The following is a 17,159-nucleotide window of genomic DNA, read 5'->3' as shown; positions in this document are numbered from 1 at the left end:
TTCGTCACCTTTCTCTTAGAAGCTCAATATTTCTTACTGAGGTAGTCATTCCTATTCCTTCCATGATAAATATGGTACTAAAATATTTTTCCCTTACACAACTTATTATTTTAAAATTATATATTCACATAATCATTTGTTTGTGTCTTTCCCTCTGTAGAGTTCAAGTTCTATAATGGACGTACTTTGATGTTCAGTCCATCTTCACTGTGTAACACATTACCTGATTTACAGGACATACTCAATAAAAAAGTTTTGAATGAATTAATAGATGAACCAATTGCACATTTATTATACATTGGGCACTTTTAGAGTATAAAAGAAAGGAACCTGACCTGGATAGGAGTTGCAAGATGGCTTCTCTAAGATTAAAGTTGCATTTGAACTTTTTTCTTTGTTTTCTATAGAGATGAGTCAGATCTTAACTAGTAAATTTAAGGAATCTTCATATGGAAATTGTTTCCGGTACAAAGCAGTTTGGTGCTCTGTAGGGGCAGAAAGAAAGTTAGTGGAGCAGAGACACAGAGAGGAAGCAGAGATTGGCTCTCAGGGACGATGGTCAGGTCAGTATAGGGCAAGTTGTTCAGGGTCTTTTGGAACATTAACATCCGTCCTTTTTCTTAAGAGAAGGGAATGCCCATTTTATTTAGAAAGCGTCTGGGGTGGAGAGTTTATAAGGGAAGTAAGTGCACTTGTTTTTTAGAACAAACATAAAACATGTACCAGATATATAGCACAGCATGAAAAAAGAACACTTTTTTTCCTAATGACATTCTCAAAGGAATTGACTGACAGATGGTTACTATTCTTAAACTCAAACATGTTTTATAACATCTCACTGATAAAGGTATTTGTGCCACATTATTCCAAAATAGCAAATATGTTAAGTTCATATGAAGTCATTTCAGAGCAGATACACACAAGCGACTTATGAAATTTAAGTGTCATAGTAGAGATCTATAAAATAATCACAAGGCTTCTAAGGCAACTCAATTTCAGGATGGATGGTGTTATTGTTCAAGTTAAGAAGATCAACTTTCAAATGTCGTATCCATTTACCACATACTACAATGTTAATTGCCCAAAACTGCTTTGAATCACATCACAGAGTCGAAAGTATTTTTCTGCGAGGTTCAGATCTATATGTGACTGACCTGCCAGAAAATTCTTTAAATCTCTTAGAAACCTCTGCACACTAGGACTAAGGCCGAATCTCCTGCAGGATCTCTATGCCCATCAAGTAGCGAAAAGGCAGTCCACAGCTTGGTGTAATGCAGATGTTCTTCATTCAATCAACAGTATTTAAGATAGAGCATACATACTCAAAAGTATCCCAGGCTCTCCCACCAGAGGGATCCAGTGAACCAGCTGCACTGTGGCTAAGGCCACATCTCCTTGGGGCTTCTAACTGCATCATGAGGGATGGAAAAGTAGCCAGAGAAACCTTTCCTGCACTCAACATTCACAGTTAGACTATCTGCCTTAAATGAAGAGACTACTTTAGATATTTGGGCACTATATCCCTATTTAGATCATTACCCCCACACTTTCAGGTCATCCCTCATTTCACACACTCCATCTTAATAAACTCTACAATCCTCCAATATTGCCTTCCCTGAGTCCTCTCCAACTCCTGGAATCCTTCAACTGTGTCCTCTGCAATTAGCAAAACCGCTTAAATCTCCAACCTGTCATCTGAACATTGCCTTCAAATTCCTCCTCAACAGAATCCTGATACACAGCCTCCCTTGCAGTTCTATAACGTTGAGACTGTGTCTTCTTCCACAGCCCTCATACCTTGAAACTTACTTGATAAAAGATATTTTCAAATATCATGATTAGAAAAAGAATTGGGCACAAGCTTGTTTATGGATGTTCAGTTAGTTTAGCACAGGATAGAGCAAGAGTTGGTATTTGAAGAGAAGTCAATCAAAATTAAATAAAATAGGAATATCTTGAAATGAAATAAAACTTGGTAAGTGACAACAAAAATGGGCAAAGTGGCATATATCCAAATATTAAGGCATAGCAGTAAATGCTATGCTGGTCTCTATGCCCTCTTATGTATGGTATAAAATAAATAAGTGAACTAATTTGGAAGTATCATAGCTTGAACTAAAATTTCTCATTTAGGGCTCTGCTGCGTTGCTGGACACAACCTAATTTTTCTGATTTCTTACAAAATGGAAAATTTCATTAATCAGATATTTATATAAACACTTCTACAAAAGAACTAATAAGTTAGGAGAGACACCAATCACCATCTCTTTGACCCCCAAGGCAACCTCCTATATCAGGATCTTTACTTTTGCTTGTCTTATTGTCTAGAAAGCTCTGTCCCCAGATATCCACACTCTTTGTTTTTTCACATCTTTCAGAAATTGTCTATTGTTCACAGATATATACATCACACAGAACATGTCTCTCTCATAATAGGTGCACAATTACATATTTATGAATTAATGAATAATGTTAAATTCCCTGATGATTTAGCCAGGTTGCCTTGTGTTTGTTTGATTATTTGTTTGTCTCCCCTAAAGTCACTATTATTAAAACCAGAAATCATTAATTCAGTTTTATTAAAACAAACTCCCAGTGGAAACTCAATGTTTTATTTTACGTAGAGTAAATCGCATGCTGATTTTTATGCTCAATCTTCATTGGTTTAATTATGCAATCTTTGATTCATATTGATTTTCTTGAATAGTAGCCAAAGTTTTTGAAATTTTACATTTTTATTTGTAACAAAATAGGTACAGATCTTAATGGAAAATATTTTTTCTTGAGTATAAAAGGAAAACATACTTCTGTAAATCACATTTGACATTGAGCTTGAGATAGTAGTTGTATAAATGACAAGAAGAGGTGGTAACTTAGAACAATAGCAATAAAAACAAATACACAAAGAGACAAACAAAATATTGCAATATGCTAGGTAGGCAAAAATCAAACATAAGACTAAACAAAACAAAAGCTGTATTGATTCCATAGAAAATGAAATTCAAACTTTTTCAGTCTATGGTACTTGCTAAAGGACAAGTAGACAATGAAAAAGTTATTCTGAATATTATAAAATGTCAAATGCATTCTAAGTAGGTTTTGGATATTTTTAAATTGTCTGCTTCAATCTGGAGACATTTTGATATGAGCACATTTGCAATTATTATATTTATATATATTCTTGAAGCAGGTGTGAGCATATAATTTATGAAATATTTCTAGTGTCATCAGAAGTAAATTTACAGAGACTGTTGTAACAGTACTTTTGTTATTAAATAAATTTAGAAAATTTCTAGAATAAAAATATTAAAACAAACACTTGTGTTTTGTTTACTGAAAACAATATTTCTTAATAAATAGAATCTTGCAGTAAACTAAAAAGAAATTAAATAAAACATCTTATGCATAAGGCAAGCCAGGTTTTTAGGAGGGAGTGTAATGTGTTCCATATTTTATTTTCTTCTAGCTTGGCCTGCTTCTGTCACTGCATACACTACATCCGATATCTTCTGGAAACCTTCTTTGTACACAAAGTTTCTGCAGGACATACACCTTTGAAAAATTTGATAAAGGTGGGAATTGATATGTTTTGTATTTTAATTATTACCGAGAAATTTTGTTTATTGGATCATCTGTAAAATAATTCAATTATGTTTATTTCTCTCAAGCCTAGATTTTTCTGTTCAACTGTATCAGTCTGTCTTAAACATTCTGTTCCTGAAATGTCATTTCCTGGATGACCTATTTCACTGGAGCTGCCCTCAACCTATAACTCTACATAGAAAAATTTTCTAAGCTCTTATGTTACAAGCTAGATAAGCTCAGGCACCTTTTAATTTTGAAAATGCTTAGCATGAAAATACTTAGAATTCAGATTCTTTAAGTGCCAATTGAAGAGGAGGAATCTCGTATATGAACCCTCCTATAAATAAATATCTGTGTGATTAAAAAGATGATACTATACCCCACATTTATGACAATTGACAGTGTGATGACAGTGTCTTTGCTCTTCATAAAAATGGTGAATGCAACAGTTATTCACCATCAAATAACTACTAAGAAAATGAGGAATTTTCTGAAACATGGAAGTGGAAATGTATGTGAGGTAACATGCTGCAATTCAATTTTGCAATTCCAATTAAAATTTATTTAAATTTACTTTTCAATTTAAAATTTATTTTCAATAGGAACTATCTTCTTACTAAAATTTTCCTGATTTTTTGGCAAATATTTGTTTTCTGAAAATTTCAACAAGGCAGCCATTCTATCGCCATTGTAATGAAACAGTAAACTCTAGATCTCGGAGAAAACTCAGAAATCATTTTGCTAGCTTCTCTTTTGACAGAAGGTATTAAAATTTTTCAGATCAGTACAAGATCAGCGTTATAGAGTAGGACTTCTAAAACTAGGCCATTGCTGTTTATAATCAACTAAGACACATTACTACTGATGAGCAAATAATTCATCATCTTATTCATTTACTGTTGGAAAATGATTATTAGTACATTTAATGCAATAGAAAATTTATTATTTGTTGTTTCATTCATATTTATTACCTGATTTTCAAAAACCATTCTTGAAAAGTCTTTCTAAAACAGTGTTACATTTGCTCTATATCTTGAATACCCATTAAATTAGTGAGGGTCGAGTAAAGGAATGCATTTCTTTAGTGATATCAAAAACTTCACCCAGTAAATGCTACTTTATTGGCTGAAGAAGCATTCCATTTATCCAGTTTAGAAAATTTATATCATTTTTTATACAAAACTACTGCAGTGTGGCATATAAATCTATGGGGTGGTTTAAAATGATGTGATATATATTATATATATTACTTAACTTTTATTTTGTGTTATTTGTAGGGCTGTGCCTTTTACTGGGGATTCACTTCTTGGATGGCCTACTATATTAATCACCCACGGTATACACCACCATGTATGTAAGATTTCTTCTTAACTAACTCCATACTAATTTGCCAACATCAAAACTCTTTCTAAACTACATAGAAATGATGAACAACATGGCACACTTAAAGGAATAAGCAAGTAATGAAAAAATGTCCATTTTAAATTGTTTCCATATCATATTCCATTAAATTTTTTGTAGGCTTAAAAAACCAGATCTGACTGACATATTTTGATTTATTTTCTCTCTATAAGAGCCCCAGCAAAAATATGAGTTGTTTGTAAACCTTCAAAATGACAGATAGTAAAATGAAACAGTGAAACAAAAAGAAAAATTATATATCATCACATAATCACATACAATCAGCTACCAGATATTTTAAAAATAAACAATAAATAATTGTTCTTTTAAATATGATTCCATGAGAAAAAATAGAGGCATTTTTTTTCTGTGACATACTGTTTCTTATTTATAACTTTATTAAGTGCCCTTGGCCCGTGACTCAAATGAAGCAATTTGGCGGAAAGCTCACGGGACCAAACCTAAATCCTCTCTTCCTAATCTTGGGGAAAAAATACCTGTCCTGATTAAAGAATTCCATTTCTTGTATTCATTGTGGACTGTTCTCTCCAGCTTTTGCTGCAGCCCACAAGGCACTCACAGCAGAGCCCTAGTGCTGCAAAGGTTGAGGCTTCACATTTAATTGACAATTATTTTTTGTGGTCTATTTCTGGTGTTTATAAAGTTTGAAATAAATGGAAATGAATGATATATTCAAGCTTTATCTTAGATTTTATAAAATAATTTAAACTGACAATTTTTTTCGCCTGAAGTACCAATACAGAGAATTACATTGTTCAAGGTCTTTGCTAAGATCAGCGAATCTAGTTAAGCATGCTAGGTTAAGAGTAACTAACTGCACTGTTCGAAGCTTTAACTCTTCTAAATACTAAGAATTAATTAAGAATATTGAAAGAAAAAAAGTTTTTATCTCATATAACTCTAACTGATTTTTTAAATATTTTATCAGAAGATGTACTTTTTAACTTCAGAACATAAACAAATGAATAGATATTTTCCTCCATGGTATGTTTAAGAAGAAGAGCCTCTGAAAAATGCTACATTCACATATCTGATACAAAATAATAAAGGTTGATTGTGTTAATATATGCAAAACATTTATTGAAAACAATATTTGTCAAGAACTGTAAAATTGCTATTTCTTTTATAATTATAAACATCATTATGTAGGTGTCAATATTCTCCACTATAGATTAGGAAAATGAGGCCTTAAAAATTAATTTCACTGTGCTCAAGACTTTTAAATGCATAAGATATAAGTACGACTCAATTTCTGTGAAAATATATATAGCATTTCAAAGCTGATACCAAGTGGAAAGTAAATATCTTGTATAGGCAGTCTGCCCTTTACATGGTCTGATATGCATGGATTTCAATTTTCACGGTTTAGTTAAATAGTACCAGCCCCAAAACCAAGCTTCAAATCTCAGTAATCACATATGTTAATTGCAATTGCATAAAGTACAAACTTTGCAGCTAGCTGTTCCGTCCACATAGCACTCTATAAATAACAGGTGTACGTCGTGATCAGTGACATCTGATGGTGATTGGTAACTGCACACCCGTTATTCAATTCGCTCACAGCCAACAAATACCGAACAGAATCTGCAGTTTGGACACAGAAAGCCGTAATCTGAGCAAAAGGCTAGCCATCTCCCAGTTGGCCAAACAAATAAATTCTGGATAGACATTATCATGGAGCCAAAAAAAAAAGAGCACATCAACTTGGTCTTGCATTTTGATCTAAGCAGGAGAAACTTCTATTTCTTAAATTGATAGCTGTCTAAGTCAGCTTTGGGTGCTATAACAAAATACCACAGAATGGGTGGCTTAAACAAGAGGAATTTATCTCTCACAGTTGTGGAGGTAGGGAAGTCCAAGATCAAGATGCTGGCAGATTCTGTTCCCTGGTGAGGACTCTCCTCCTGACTTGCACATGGCTGCCTCCTCACTGTGTCCTCACATGGTGGAGAGAGAGAGAGGAAGCAAGATCTTTGGTGTCGCTTCTTATAAAGGCACTAATCCCATCATGAGATCCCTATTCTCATGACCTCATCTAAACCTAATTACTTCCTAAAGGCCCCATCTCCCAATACCATCATGTCGATGGTTAGGTCTTCAACGTATAAATTTTGTGGGACACCTTTCAGTACACAGCAATAGTAATGTGGGCCTAGGACAATTATCCCATATTATAGGCAAATAATAGGATTCAACAGATCTAATGTCATATGCTTATGACATTTCTTAGGTTTTATTTTTTCTAAGAATTTCACTTTTCTTTTTGGTAGCTATGCTACCAAAAGATCTTCGCTTGCATTTTTTATCTCTTCCTAAGATTTTTAAAAATTGTTCCTTCCCCTTTATAACTCTTTGATTAAAATTCATAGATTTAATGTTTTTATTTTTAAAAATGGATCATATATTAGATCATAAATATTCAATGCTATCCCTCCGAAGTAGAAATAGTACAAACTACATTATCTTTAGATGAGATGAAACAAACTTTAAGCATAGTTAAGTACAAAAAAATTATTTTTAATCTAAAATTTTTAAACTAGATACTTAAAAACACATTCCTAAATAAGTATTGAATCTAAAAGTAAAAATAATATTACAGAAGACCATGATAAAGTGACAAAAGAGGAAACAGTCCATATTAAAACTGTTTTCAGTGAGATAGTGATAATCTCATTAGATAATCATATTTAAGGAAAATGAAACAAACATACTAATTAAACAGTTTAGAAATTCCTTTGTTTTAAAACGTTTTACTCCAATAGTGTGCTGTATTAAATTCACGTGCTTAGAGTTGCAGAATAGACAATTGAGCCACTTTTTCCATTGTTTCCTTTGAAAATTTTCTTTAAAATCTGCATGCTTACAACATAATTTTCCTTCATTTTACCCTCAAAATTGGAAAAAGGAAACTAACAGTGGTTGGATTTTATGTATGTTTGATTTTTCCATCACATTTTTTTGTGCTGTCACTTTATATGTGGTCCTTCAACTTACATACTCAAGTCTTTAATTCAGGATATTTTTTCTTACATTGTAGCTCTGATTATTATTTTTCTGTTCTTTTTATATTGTCATAGTTTACACTGTTGTTCTTTGTCCTTTGCATCAACTGTTTTTTTTTCACCTCTTTCTGTATTCTCCATGCTAACAGTTTCATCTTTTTCATAGTCCTCTTCGAAACAGATTTGAATGCACAAAATTAATACCATATGTACATTTACACAAATGAAAAATAATACATTGGTGTATATTTCCAACACTTATACCATTAAGGAGGTCATTTTCCATACTTCTTGAACAACACTTAAAAGTAAATAAACAAAACACTCTATCATAATTGAAAACTTCCCTATGGCAGGAATATTCCATTAACCACAAACCAGGGTAAGTATGTTCAGAAAACTTAATACATAATGTTTAGTATCAAAAATAGTCAAGGAAAAGTGACCTATTCTTTTAACACATCAAAATGTGAAATATTATACAAATTATAAAAATATTATAGCAAGTTTTAAGGATGGCTAATTTTTTTTCTAGAAAGTTTTTTTTAAATTATATTATCTGTAACTTTGATTTTTAGAAATAAATATTAAAAACATTTCAAAAGTATACTCTTTGGCCCAGTACCTATTTTATCCCATCATTATTTATTCTCATTAAAAAAATGAAAACAAGGCATATCTTCACCATCCCGCTGCAAGAAAAGTTCTGAACCTCTCTGTTCTCTGTGTTAATACTTATTCATTTTTTAGATCAAAACTCAATCATGTACTCAGAGAGCCCTCCCTGATCTTCCTGATTACAACAAATCCTTCTTTTTCGCTCTTACATTAAATACTACATAGATCCTTCTTAGTACCACTTATCAAAGTTGCAAACTTCCATATGTTAACATGTGATTAGTAGTTGTTTCATTGTCAGAAAGTAAATTCTATTAAGATAAGGGTTGCATTTGGCTTTGTTCGTAATTAATTAATCAAAAGAACACCGTGTAGTGCTGTCATGTAAATTCCTAATAACTATCATTGAATGAGTAAAGTTTTGTCCAGATGTAGGCACCAATAAAAAAATTATGGTTGATAGGGATAAATACCACCTAATTATTATGATTTAGCTAGAGAAGAATGTTTAATTATATGGCAAAATGTGTATAACATAGTGTTAAGGGAAAAGATGATTATAAAATTGTTCTATCAAATATTATAAAAAGTATATAGCAAATAAAGTATATTTCCAAAGGCAAAATCTGAATTTTAACTGGTTTTCCATGGATGATGGGATTTTTAAGGCATTTTATTTTCCCTTTATACTTTCATACATATCTCAAATTTTCTCCATTAATGTATTTTATTTTATAATTAGATAAATGCACTTTATAAAAGAAAAACTTCCAATACAAGCACGTGTTTTATACATGTACTTTATACATATATATAAGCATAAATACTTATGTAACTGTTAACTAAATTATACTTTTAAATTTCTAGCCCATAGAAATAGAACTTCAGTAAAAGATTTAAAGATGTTTGAGGCAGTATTATCTGTCATACATAAAATTAAAGTGATCCTAATTGCAGCAACTGGATAATATTTAATGTTTCAAGTACCAACCACATCATACATTATGATGCAGATTCTATTATAGTTTTAACAGTGAATGCTTAACAATATTGGAAAAGTCTTTAAATATATTCTTAAATAAAAATGCAATATTCAAACTGAGACATTATATTAATTTTTATTTGTAGATGTGTTTATATAAATACAGGTACATACACATATAACTAGAAGAAAAGAAAGGAACTATTCATACTGATGATGAACTTACCAGATAATTCTAGTTTTGAATACTTTTGTGTATTCCAGCTTCTCCAACAGGAACAAGATGACTTTGGGACACTGTTTTTAATTCTACCTTGTCTATTACTCTTGATAAGATTTGGGAAATTATATAACCTATATTTTTCTTTATTTTAAGATGAGAACAATAATACTTGCCTCATGTATTTTTTTATGATGAAAAAATATAAAACACTTAAAATATTACCTGTTACAAAACATCAATGCAGAAATAAAAATTATTAGTATTTTTCTTTTTATTCTTAAATATTAAAAAACAAGATATTATTGGGTACCATTATATGCTACACCATATTAATGTGCTTTTAAAGTGAAAAACAAAATAGATTAAATCTGCTTTCAAAGAGTTTAATAATACAAACTAAAAATGGATTTCATTTGTATTCTGAATATCATTAGGTTACTAAAAGAAAAGTATATAGGGAAAGCAAAAATATTTTCATTTCTTTAAATCGCAAAAGTATCTTCCCAAAAGATCAATTACATACCACATAGAACTTTTGATTAGAGGCTAGTGATATCCAATAAACCTTGCCCAAATTATTTCTACAGTGACAATCTAAAATATGAGTGTTTGCATAACATCTTCTTTTCCTACTTTCTAGCGTTTGGAAACAGGCAAGTCATAGTGTCTGCTATCAATTTTCTGGTATGTATTATTTATGTTATTCATGCTCTGTGGTATTACTAAGAATGCAAGACAGATTGCATTTGAGGATTTGCCATGTAGAAAATATGATCTATTTTTATATCATATACATAATGGTATTTAATGAAATAAATCAAATAACTTCCCATAATCAAGCCATTAGTTTTCTAAATCTTTTAATCAAAATGCTGTTCTCCTCTATAAAGGATGATTCGAGTTATGTGAAATACAGTAAAATTTGAAAAAATTATACTCTAATTCTTCCTATTGTGTTCATATTTACCAACTTACAAACCTCTAACAGCAAGAAGTTTTACAAGTCTAACAGATGGACATCCAAAAAGCACTTCTGCATAATTGTTAATTTAACTAATTCTGGGTGAAAACAAAGTCTGATTTTTTTAATGAAACCTGGCTCTTTCCTAATTGTTCTCCATCCAGCTCTTTAGATGATTCTATTTAACTTCACATATGCAGTATTTGAATTGGGTCCAAATCAAACTATGTACAACAGATTCTTTATTATTTCTGAAATACATGAATTATTTCATTAAACACGTTTAGCCTCATACACCACACAATTTCATGCTCTCATTCTTTATGTTCTTCTCTCATTTCTGTCCCATGATTCCTGCCCCTGATACACTGATTCATGAACAAGTCCACATACTTTGTGAAGTTTGTATTGAACAATTTCATACAAGGCAAAATTACACACCACACTTCTTTGAAAAAGCTCTCATATGAACCTCTCTTGCGTGTGTGCGTGTGTGTATATATATATTTTATATAAATATATATTATTAATATTATATTACTAAATATATTATATTAATATATTTATATATTAATATATAAATATATTATACTATACAATATATAATTATTATATATAATATATAATTATTATATATATAAATGTATAATATATTTATATAAATATATATATTTAATTAATAGTTTACTTAATAATATCGTCTATGTGTTGGCTGTGATGGGGGCAGGTCATCCTTTAGTTTTTTTAGCACCTAGTTTTGTGCATAGTAGGAGCTCACTATTCACTTGAATGAATAACAAAAATCATTTCCTTATTTAGAATATTTTAAGCGAATATGTTGTAAATATATCACCACATTTTAGTTTTCCATATGGATATATTGTTCATAGACAGCAAGCCTGCAGTTATTTCTTTTGGTGTCTTTATTGCTAACTTATGTTGTACCAAGTCTAATGTTCTCTGTATATTAACTACTCAGTTAATTTGAGCACATGGAAAAATGAATTTATGGATTAACAAAATAGTAACCACATATTTGATCTTTATTTAGATACATTTTTAGATTAATATCTGATTGTTTCTCTCATTTTTCTCTTACTTATTAACCACTACTTTTTTGGCAACTTGTTTACTGTTATTTATTTCTGTGTAAATATTTACACAGCTCCTGTTTTATATAATATTCTTGATTTCTTTCATTTTGTCAAATGTCGTATGGCTATGAATCCATGACTCTAGAATAAAATAAAAATTTTAAGAAAAGTTGTACCTTTTTAAAACATTATGTGTCATAATAGCTATAATATTTTTCTTAAAAAGTGAAAAGAAGCATAATTGAAAACAAGCAAAATTCTAATAGTTTGCAATACATATTTTTCCCCCAAAGACTTTTAAAAACTCTGCCTTCTTATTCAGCTACTAATGCGTCCTCTTCACACATGCCTTCATTAATTAATGCTATTTTATACATTCCCCAGGGGAAAAATTAATAATAATAATAATAAGAAGAATTAAGTGACTAGTAAAATTTTATCACAGTTGCTGTCTTGTAAGAGCCAAGATGCCAAACTATGCAAATACTGATAAATAGCAGCATAGACTATGTCCAATATAGACATGGTAGGGAAATGTGATAACTTTAATTCCACATCTCTAAGCATATAAAAAACATTGTCTGTTTCAGTCATAGACTTAAATTAAGATAAAAAGAATAACCTGTGCTTTTAATTATAAATTGTATTGAATATATGGAAAAAGCTTATTTAAAAGTCAAAATTTTGAATGTAATTATATTCCATTGCAAATAGAAATTTAGAAATTAGACAGAAGGGCCACTGTGACTCTTAAAATTGTAAATTGTGATGACAAATTAAAAAGGCCTGCTAGCCCTGGAATTCCTTAATAATAATCGATGTAGGCAGATCACACAATTTTTACAAATAATAATGATATTAAGATATAAGTTTTAGGGAATTGATCCTAATACAGAGTTTAAGAGCTAATGAGTTGATCGAGTTTGTGTATAATCACCTAAATTGAAGATGCGTACCATACCATTGTGAGCGTAACATCCTATATTTCAAGGTTAATTTTTTTTCATTCATAATAGCTGAATTCATAAGTGTTTACCTTTGAGGTTTATCACAAATAATACATGTGCAAATGATTTGGAAAGAATAAGCAACCTGCTTTTAAATCCAATGCATTTTCAATTATTTTATATCAAAATTACCAGTGTATAGTAGAATCAATTATTATATAGAGGGAACAAAGGGGAAATTCATGAGTCAATCATATAAAATTCAACCAGAAAGTGTCTATTTTAATTGCAACTGCTAATTTTTCTGCTATTAAAATGCTATGTTTGCAAAGCTTCTTACTCTTCATTTATTGATCTATGTACCCAGCATAAGAAGAAAAAGCACAATTCATTTAAAGTTGGTTTAGCTCAGTAATTACTGACCAACAAAAGAAAAAAAAAGAAAGAAAGACCAGAAGTTTAAGAGGATGACAAAGATAGTGAGATGCCAAGAGCTATAAAGGAGGCGGGGCTCCCATTCCAGTCTGAGGGTAGAATGGAGAGTCAATCAAAGAAAGTTTCCTGGAGAATGTACATATAAAGTAGGCCTCAAAGGATGCACTGGATTGTTTTCCCATAATGAAATAGCTTTATTTAATTTTTAATTTTCTTTATTTTTTTTTTTGGTTAGGAAGATTAGCCCTGAGCTAACATCTGTTTCCAATCCTCCTCTTTTTTTTTAGCTGAGTAAGATTAACCCTAGGCCGACATCCATGTCCATCTTCCTCTACTTTATATGTGGGACATCTGCCACCGCATGGCTTGCTAAGCGGTGCATAGTCTGTGCCCGGGATCTGAACCCGTGAAACCTGGGCCACCAAAGCAGAGCCCGCAAACCCAACCACTATACCACTAGGCTAGCCCATTTACTTTTTTAATCATAGAAATAATAGCTAGAAATTCCAAGCAACATAAAATGGTATACAAATTTTAAATAATGCAAAATTCCATCCGTAGAGGCAATCATAATTAACAATTCAATCAGCATCCTTCTCATATAAATTTAATTTTATTTAAATGTGGACCATAAAATAAAATCAAAGTAAAAATTTTAGAGTTGCTTGTTAAATGAAAAAATGTAGAGAATTAAATAGCACAATTATCCCTGTGTTTTCTCATCACTTCTAAGGGATAGCCAGTCTCACTAAAAGCCCTTTGAGGAAGCAGACACATTTGGGGTGATCTGCGCACATCTGTTGTACAAGGACATCTCATTTACTTCAAGCAGAAGAAATGAGCTCCAGAGAGACCCCTCTCAACATTGTAGAGGAGCAAACTCTTTTGTTGTATGTGGCATTTAATCCAACCGTCAAAACCAATGGGCATGAGTTTCTCTAAATTGAGCAAAGCAATTGCTAAACATTTCAACCTCAGACTTGAGTGTTTTGGTGTAACATAAAATGCATTCAGCTGGGACCCTAGTCTACAGCACTCTGGTTTTTTTACCCCTTTGATTTATGTTGAGTACTTTGTTAGAAGGTTCTCTTTTCATTGAAAAAATAAAAAACTACACAGAAAACCACACTTCCTGAAGCACCTCTGCCTTTCATTAAGGGACACAGAGTTGGAAGGAACATCATTCTCATCCTTACCATTGAAAAGAACTGACCTACTTCAAAAAAAAAGTTGTTATGTAGAGAGAGATTATCACCTGGTAAGAAGATTATATATTAGAACCATGTTAAATGTGATTATAGTTAACTCTTAATTTTTTATGAATCATCTACTTTCTGGACTAACCGTTAACAATTATAATTTTCTCTTCTGCTCCCTGTGTTTTCTTTCTCCTGCTATTCTGAGTTTCCTACTACTCTAAACAAAATATCCTGTAGGCAAAACAATACACTTTACAATGCATACCTAATGTATTCCAAAGTTAGGTAATAATTCCTTGTGGAACATCTTTTCTTTTGGTGAGTTTTGCCATGTTTATACTATATTCTGAAAAGTATTGTATCACCTCTCCCTTTCTGTAAATTCTTTCTGATTTCAAACACAACTCTATTCTCTCAAATATGTTCTGGTATCACAAAATCTACAAGGAAAAAAATCAAACAAGTAGAATTAAATATAGTAGGCAAATTTATAAAGACATCAGAATATCTTTCCCTACAACTTTTACATACAACTTTGTTTTTCTGCTGTAAATATTGTGGAGACACACTAGAATCCAGCCTCTTCATATTTCTATGACCCCTCTTCATCCTCTGAACTCAACTCCATCCACAAAGCAACAAATAAAAACACCATCACAATTGCAAAACAAATATATAATTTTTAATAATTTGTTATTTTATTAATAACAATCCTGTTTTCTTTATCTACTCTTCCTCTCAACCTTATTTTTACTCTCCAGAAGCAATTATGGTTTGTCATTTCTCTGTATAATGAGCATTTCACCCAAAAAGAATTTTTTCCTTGCCTTTCTTACTGTCCACAATAATGTAGGAAATGGGAGGAATAGATAATAACTTGTAAGACATGATTTGCAAAGTACTGAAAATAACTCTTCTCCCTGGTTTTGCCTCTGTGTCTTCAGTCTCACCATTAGTTATCCACTCATTTAGGTTAAATTTTTTTACTAAAATGCAGATATTCTTGGAAAGTAATAAATTATGTTCTTATCAAGTGGTCACACCTTCTCTTGTAACATTTAGCTGAGAAGGATCTTGGGCATAGAACAGTTGTTTTTGATTAAGGGAGAGGATGCTGGGGACAATATGCTATAACATTTAATAAAGGTAGAGGAGAGTGGGGCTCTGCTGTGGAAACCACAGAAAGGCTAGGGAAATGCTTGTGAATATTTGGTATTTGTGGATGAGATGAACGAAGGAAGAGAAGTGTGCCAAATTTAAGTGTTTCCATTCCCAGCAGTCTGCTCAGGTTTGGCTGTGACAATTTTTTTCTGATCCTTCGCCTACTACTGATAGACACCAATAAAAAGATTTACATTTACTTTTCATTGAAAACTTAAAATCTAGGACTCGATGTTTTCTCATCATTTGCCATTTTAGTTTCCTCTCAAATCCCCTGAAGTATCTGCTTATAAATAATAATATACATAAGAATTAACTTTTATACCTAAATTTGGTTGGAGTCACTGCTTCTTAATTTATTTGGAAAACTAGTTTTAAAAAATCAATGATGTAAAGTTAATGCAGATATTATATTTTATTATTTTATTATAATTTGTTATAATTATCATTGGTTTTTCAGCTAAAACTGAGTTACTACTAATGTAGTGATGCTTTCAATTAAAATCAGCAGCTATTATAACCAAAGAAATTATCATTGTTAAAATATATAATATCAAAGCTTATATAAAAATAATTGCTGGAAAGACAATCACTACAAATGTGTTTTTTAATAATAACTGCAGAATTAGTATATGTAAAGTATTTTTCTTTATTTTTTAATTATATTGTTTGGTGCCATTCTTATACTGTATTTTTGCACTGTAAATGCACATTCTTGTATTATATAATAGTTCATGAAAGATCTATGGATTAAAAAAATAATTCAGGTATTTCCAAAATTGTGGTAATGAGGTAGACCACAGATATAAAGATAAACTATTTTAATTTTATTTATTTATTTATTTTTCCCCCAAAGCCCCAGTAGATAGTTGTATGGCATAGCTGCACATCCTTCTAGTTGCTGTATGTGGGACGTGGCCTCAGCATGGCCGGAGAAGCGGTGTGTCTGTAAGCGCCCGGGATCCGAACCCAGGCCGCCAGCAGTGGAGCGCACGCACTTAACCACAAAGCCACGGGGCCGGCCCTTTTTTTTAAATTTTATTTATTTATTTATTTTTTAAGATAAACTATTTTAAACATTAAATCAATTCCAAAAGCAAATAGTTTGAGTTACAATTTATTGAGTGAAAATATCATCTCCTATAGCAAAGTTTATACAATAAAATATTAGTTTTATGCAACAAATAAATTCATAAAAGAACTATTAAAAATTTATTTTTCATGTCATGCGATAATGTAAATGCAATATTTGAACTTTTACTTAAAATCCTACAATTACTCATTTTCAAAAGTAAAAAGTATTGGTTAAAGCAAAGACAATAAAATAGAGCAAAGAACGTCATAATAAATGGTGCTGGAATGACTAGACATCCACATTCAAAAAAAGGAATCTAGACACAGACCTTACATCCTTCACAAAAATTAACACAAAATGGATCACAGGCCTAAATGTAAAACTCAACACTGTAAAGCTGTTAGAAGATAACACAGGAGAAATCCTAATGACTTCAGTTATGGCAATGACTTTTT

The 17,159-nt window shown here is 31.2% G+C and overlaps 1 protein-coding gene across 1 annotated transcript in view; it reads left to right on the top strand.

Moving 5' to 3' along the window:
* The window catches only part of TECRL (trans-2,3-enoyl-CoA reductase like), a 108,236-nt gene that overhangs the window by 73,378 nt on the left and 17,699 nt on the right, over nt 1–17,159 (top strand). The window contains exons 6-8 of the mRNA XM_058546388.1: nt 3,467–3,572; nt 4,863–4,935; nt 10,473–10,516. Of these exons, the coding sequence (XP_058402371.1) occupies nt 3,467–3,572; nt 4,863–4,935; nt 10,473–10,516 (223 nt within the window). The remainder of the gene's footprint in view (nt 1–3,466; nt 3,573–4,862; nt 4,936–10,472; nt 10,517–17,159) is intronic.

Source organism: Diceros bicornis, chromosome 8 (assembly GCF_020826845.1).
Source record: "Diceros bicornis minor isolate mBicDic1 chromosome 8, mDicBic1.mat.cur, whole genome shotgun sequence".
Lineage (NCBI taxonomy): Eukaryota > Metazoa > Chordata > Mammalia > Perissodactyla > Rhinocerotidae > Diceros > Diceros bicornis.
The sequence above is the reverse complement of the archived record's forward strand: the minus strand, read 5'-3'. Positions and strand labels throughout refer to the sequence as shown.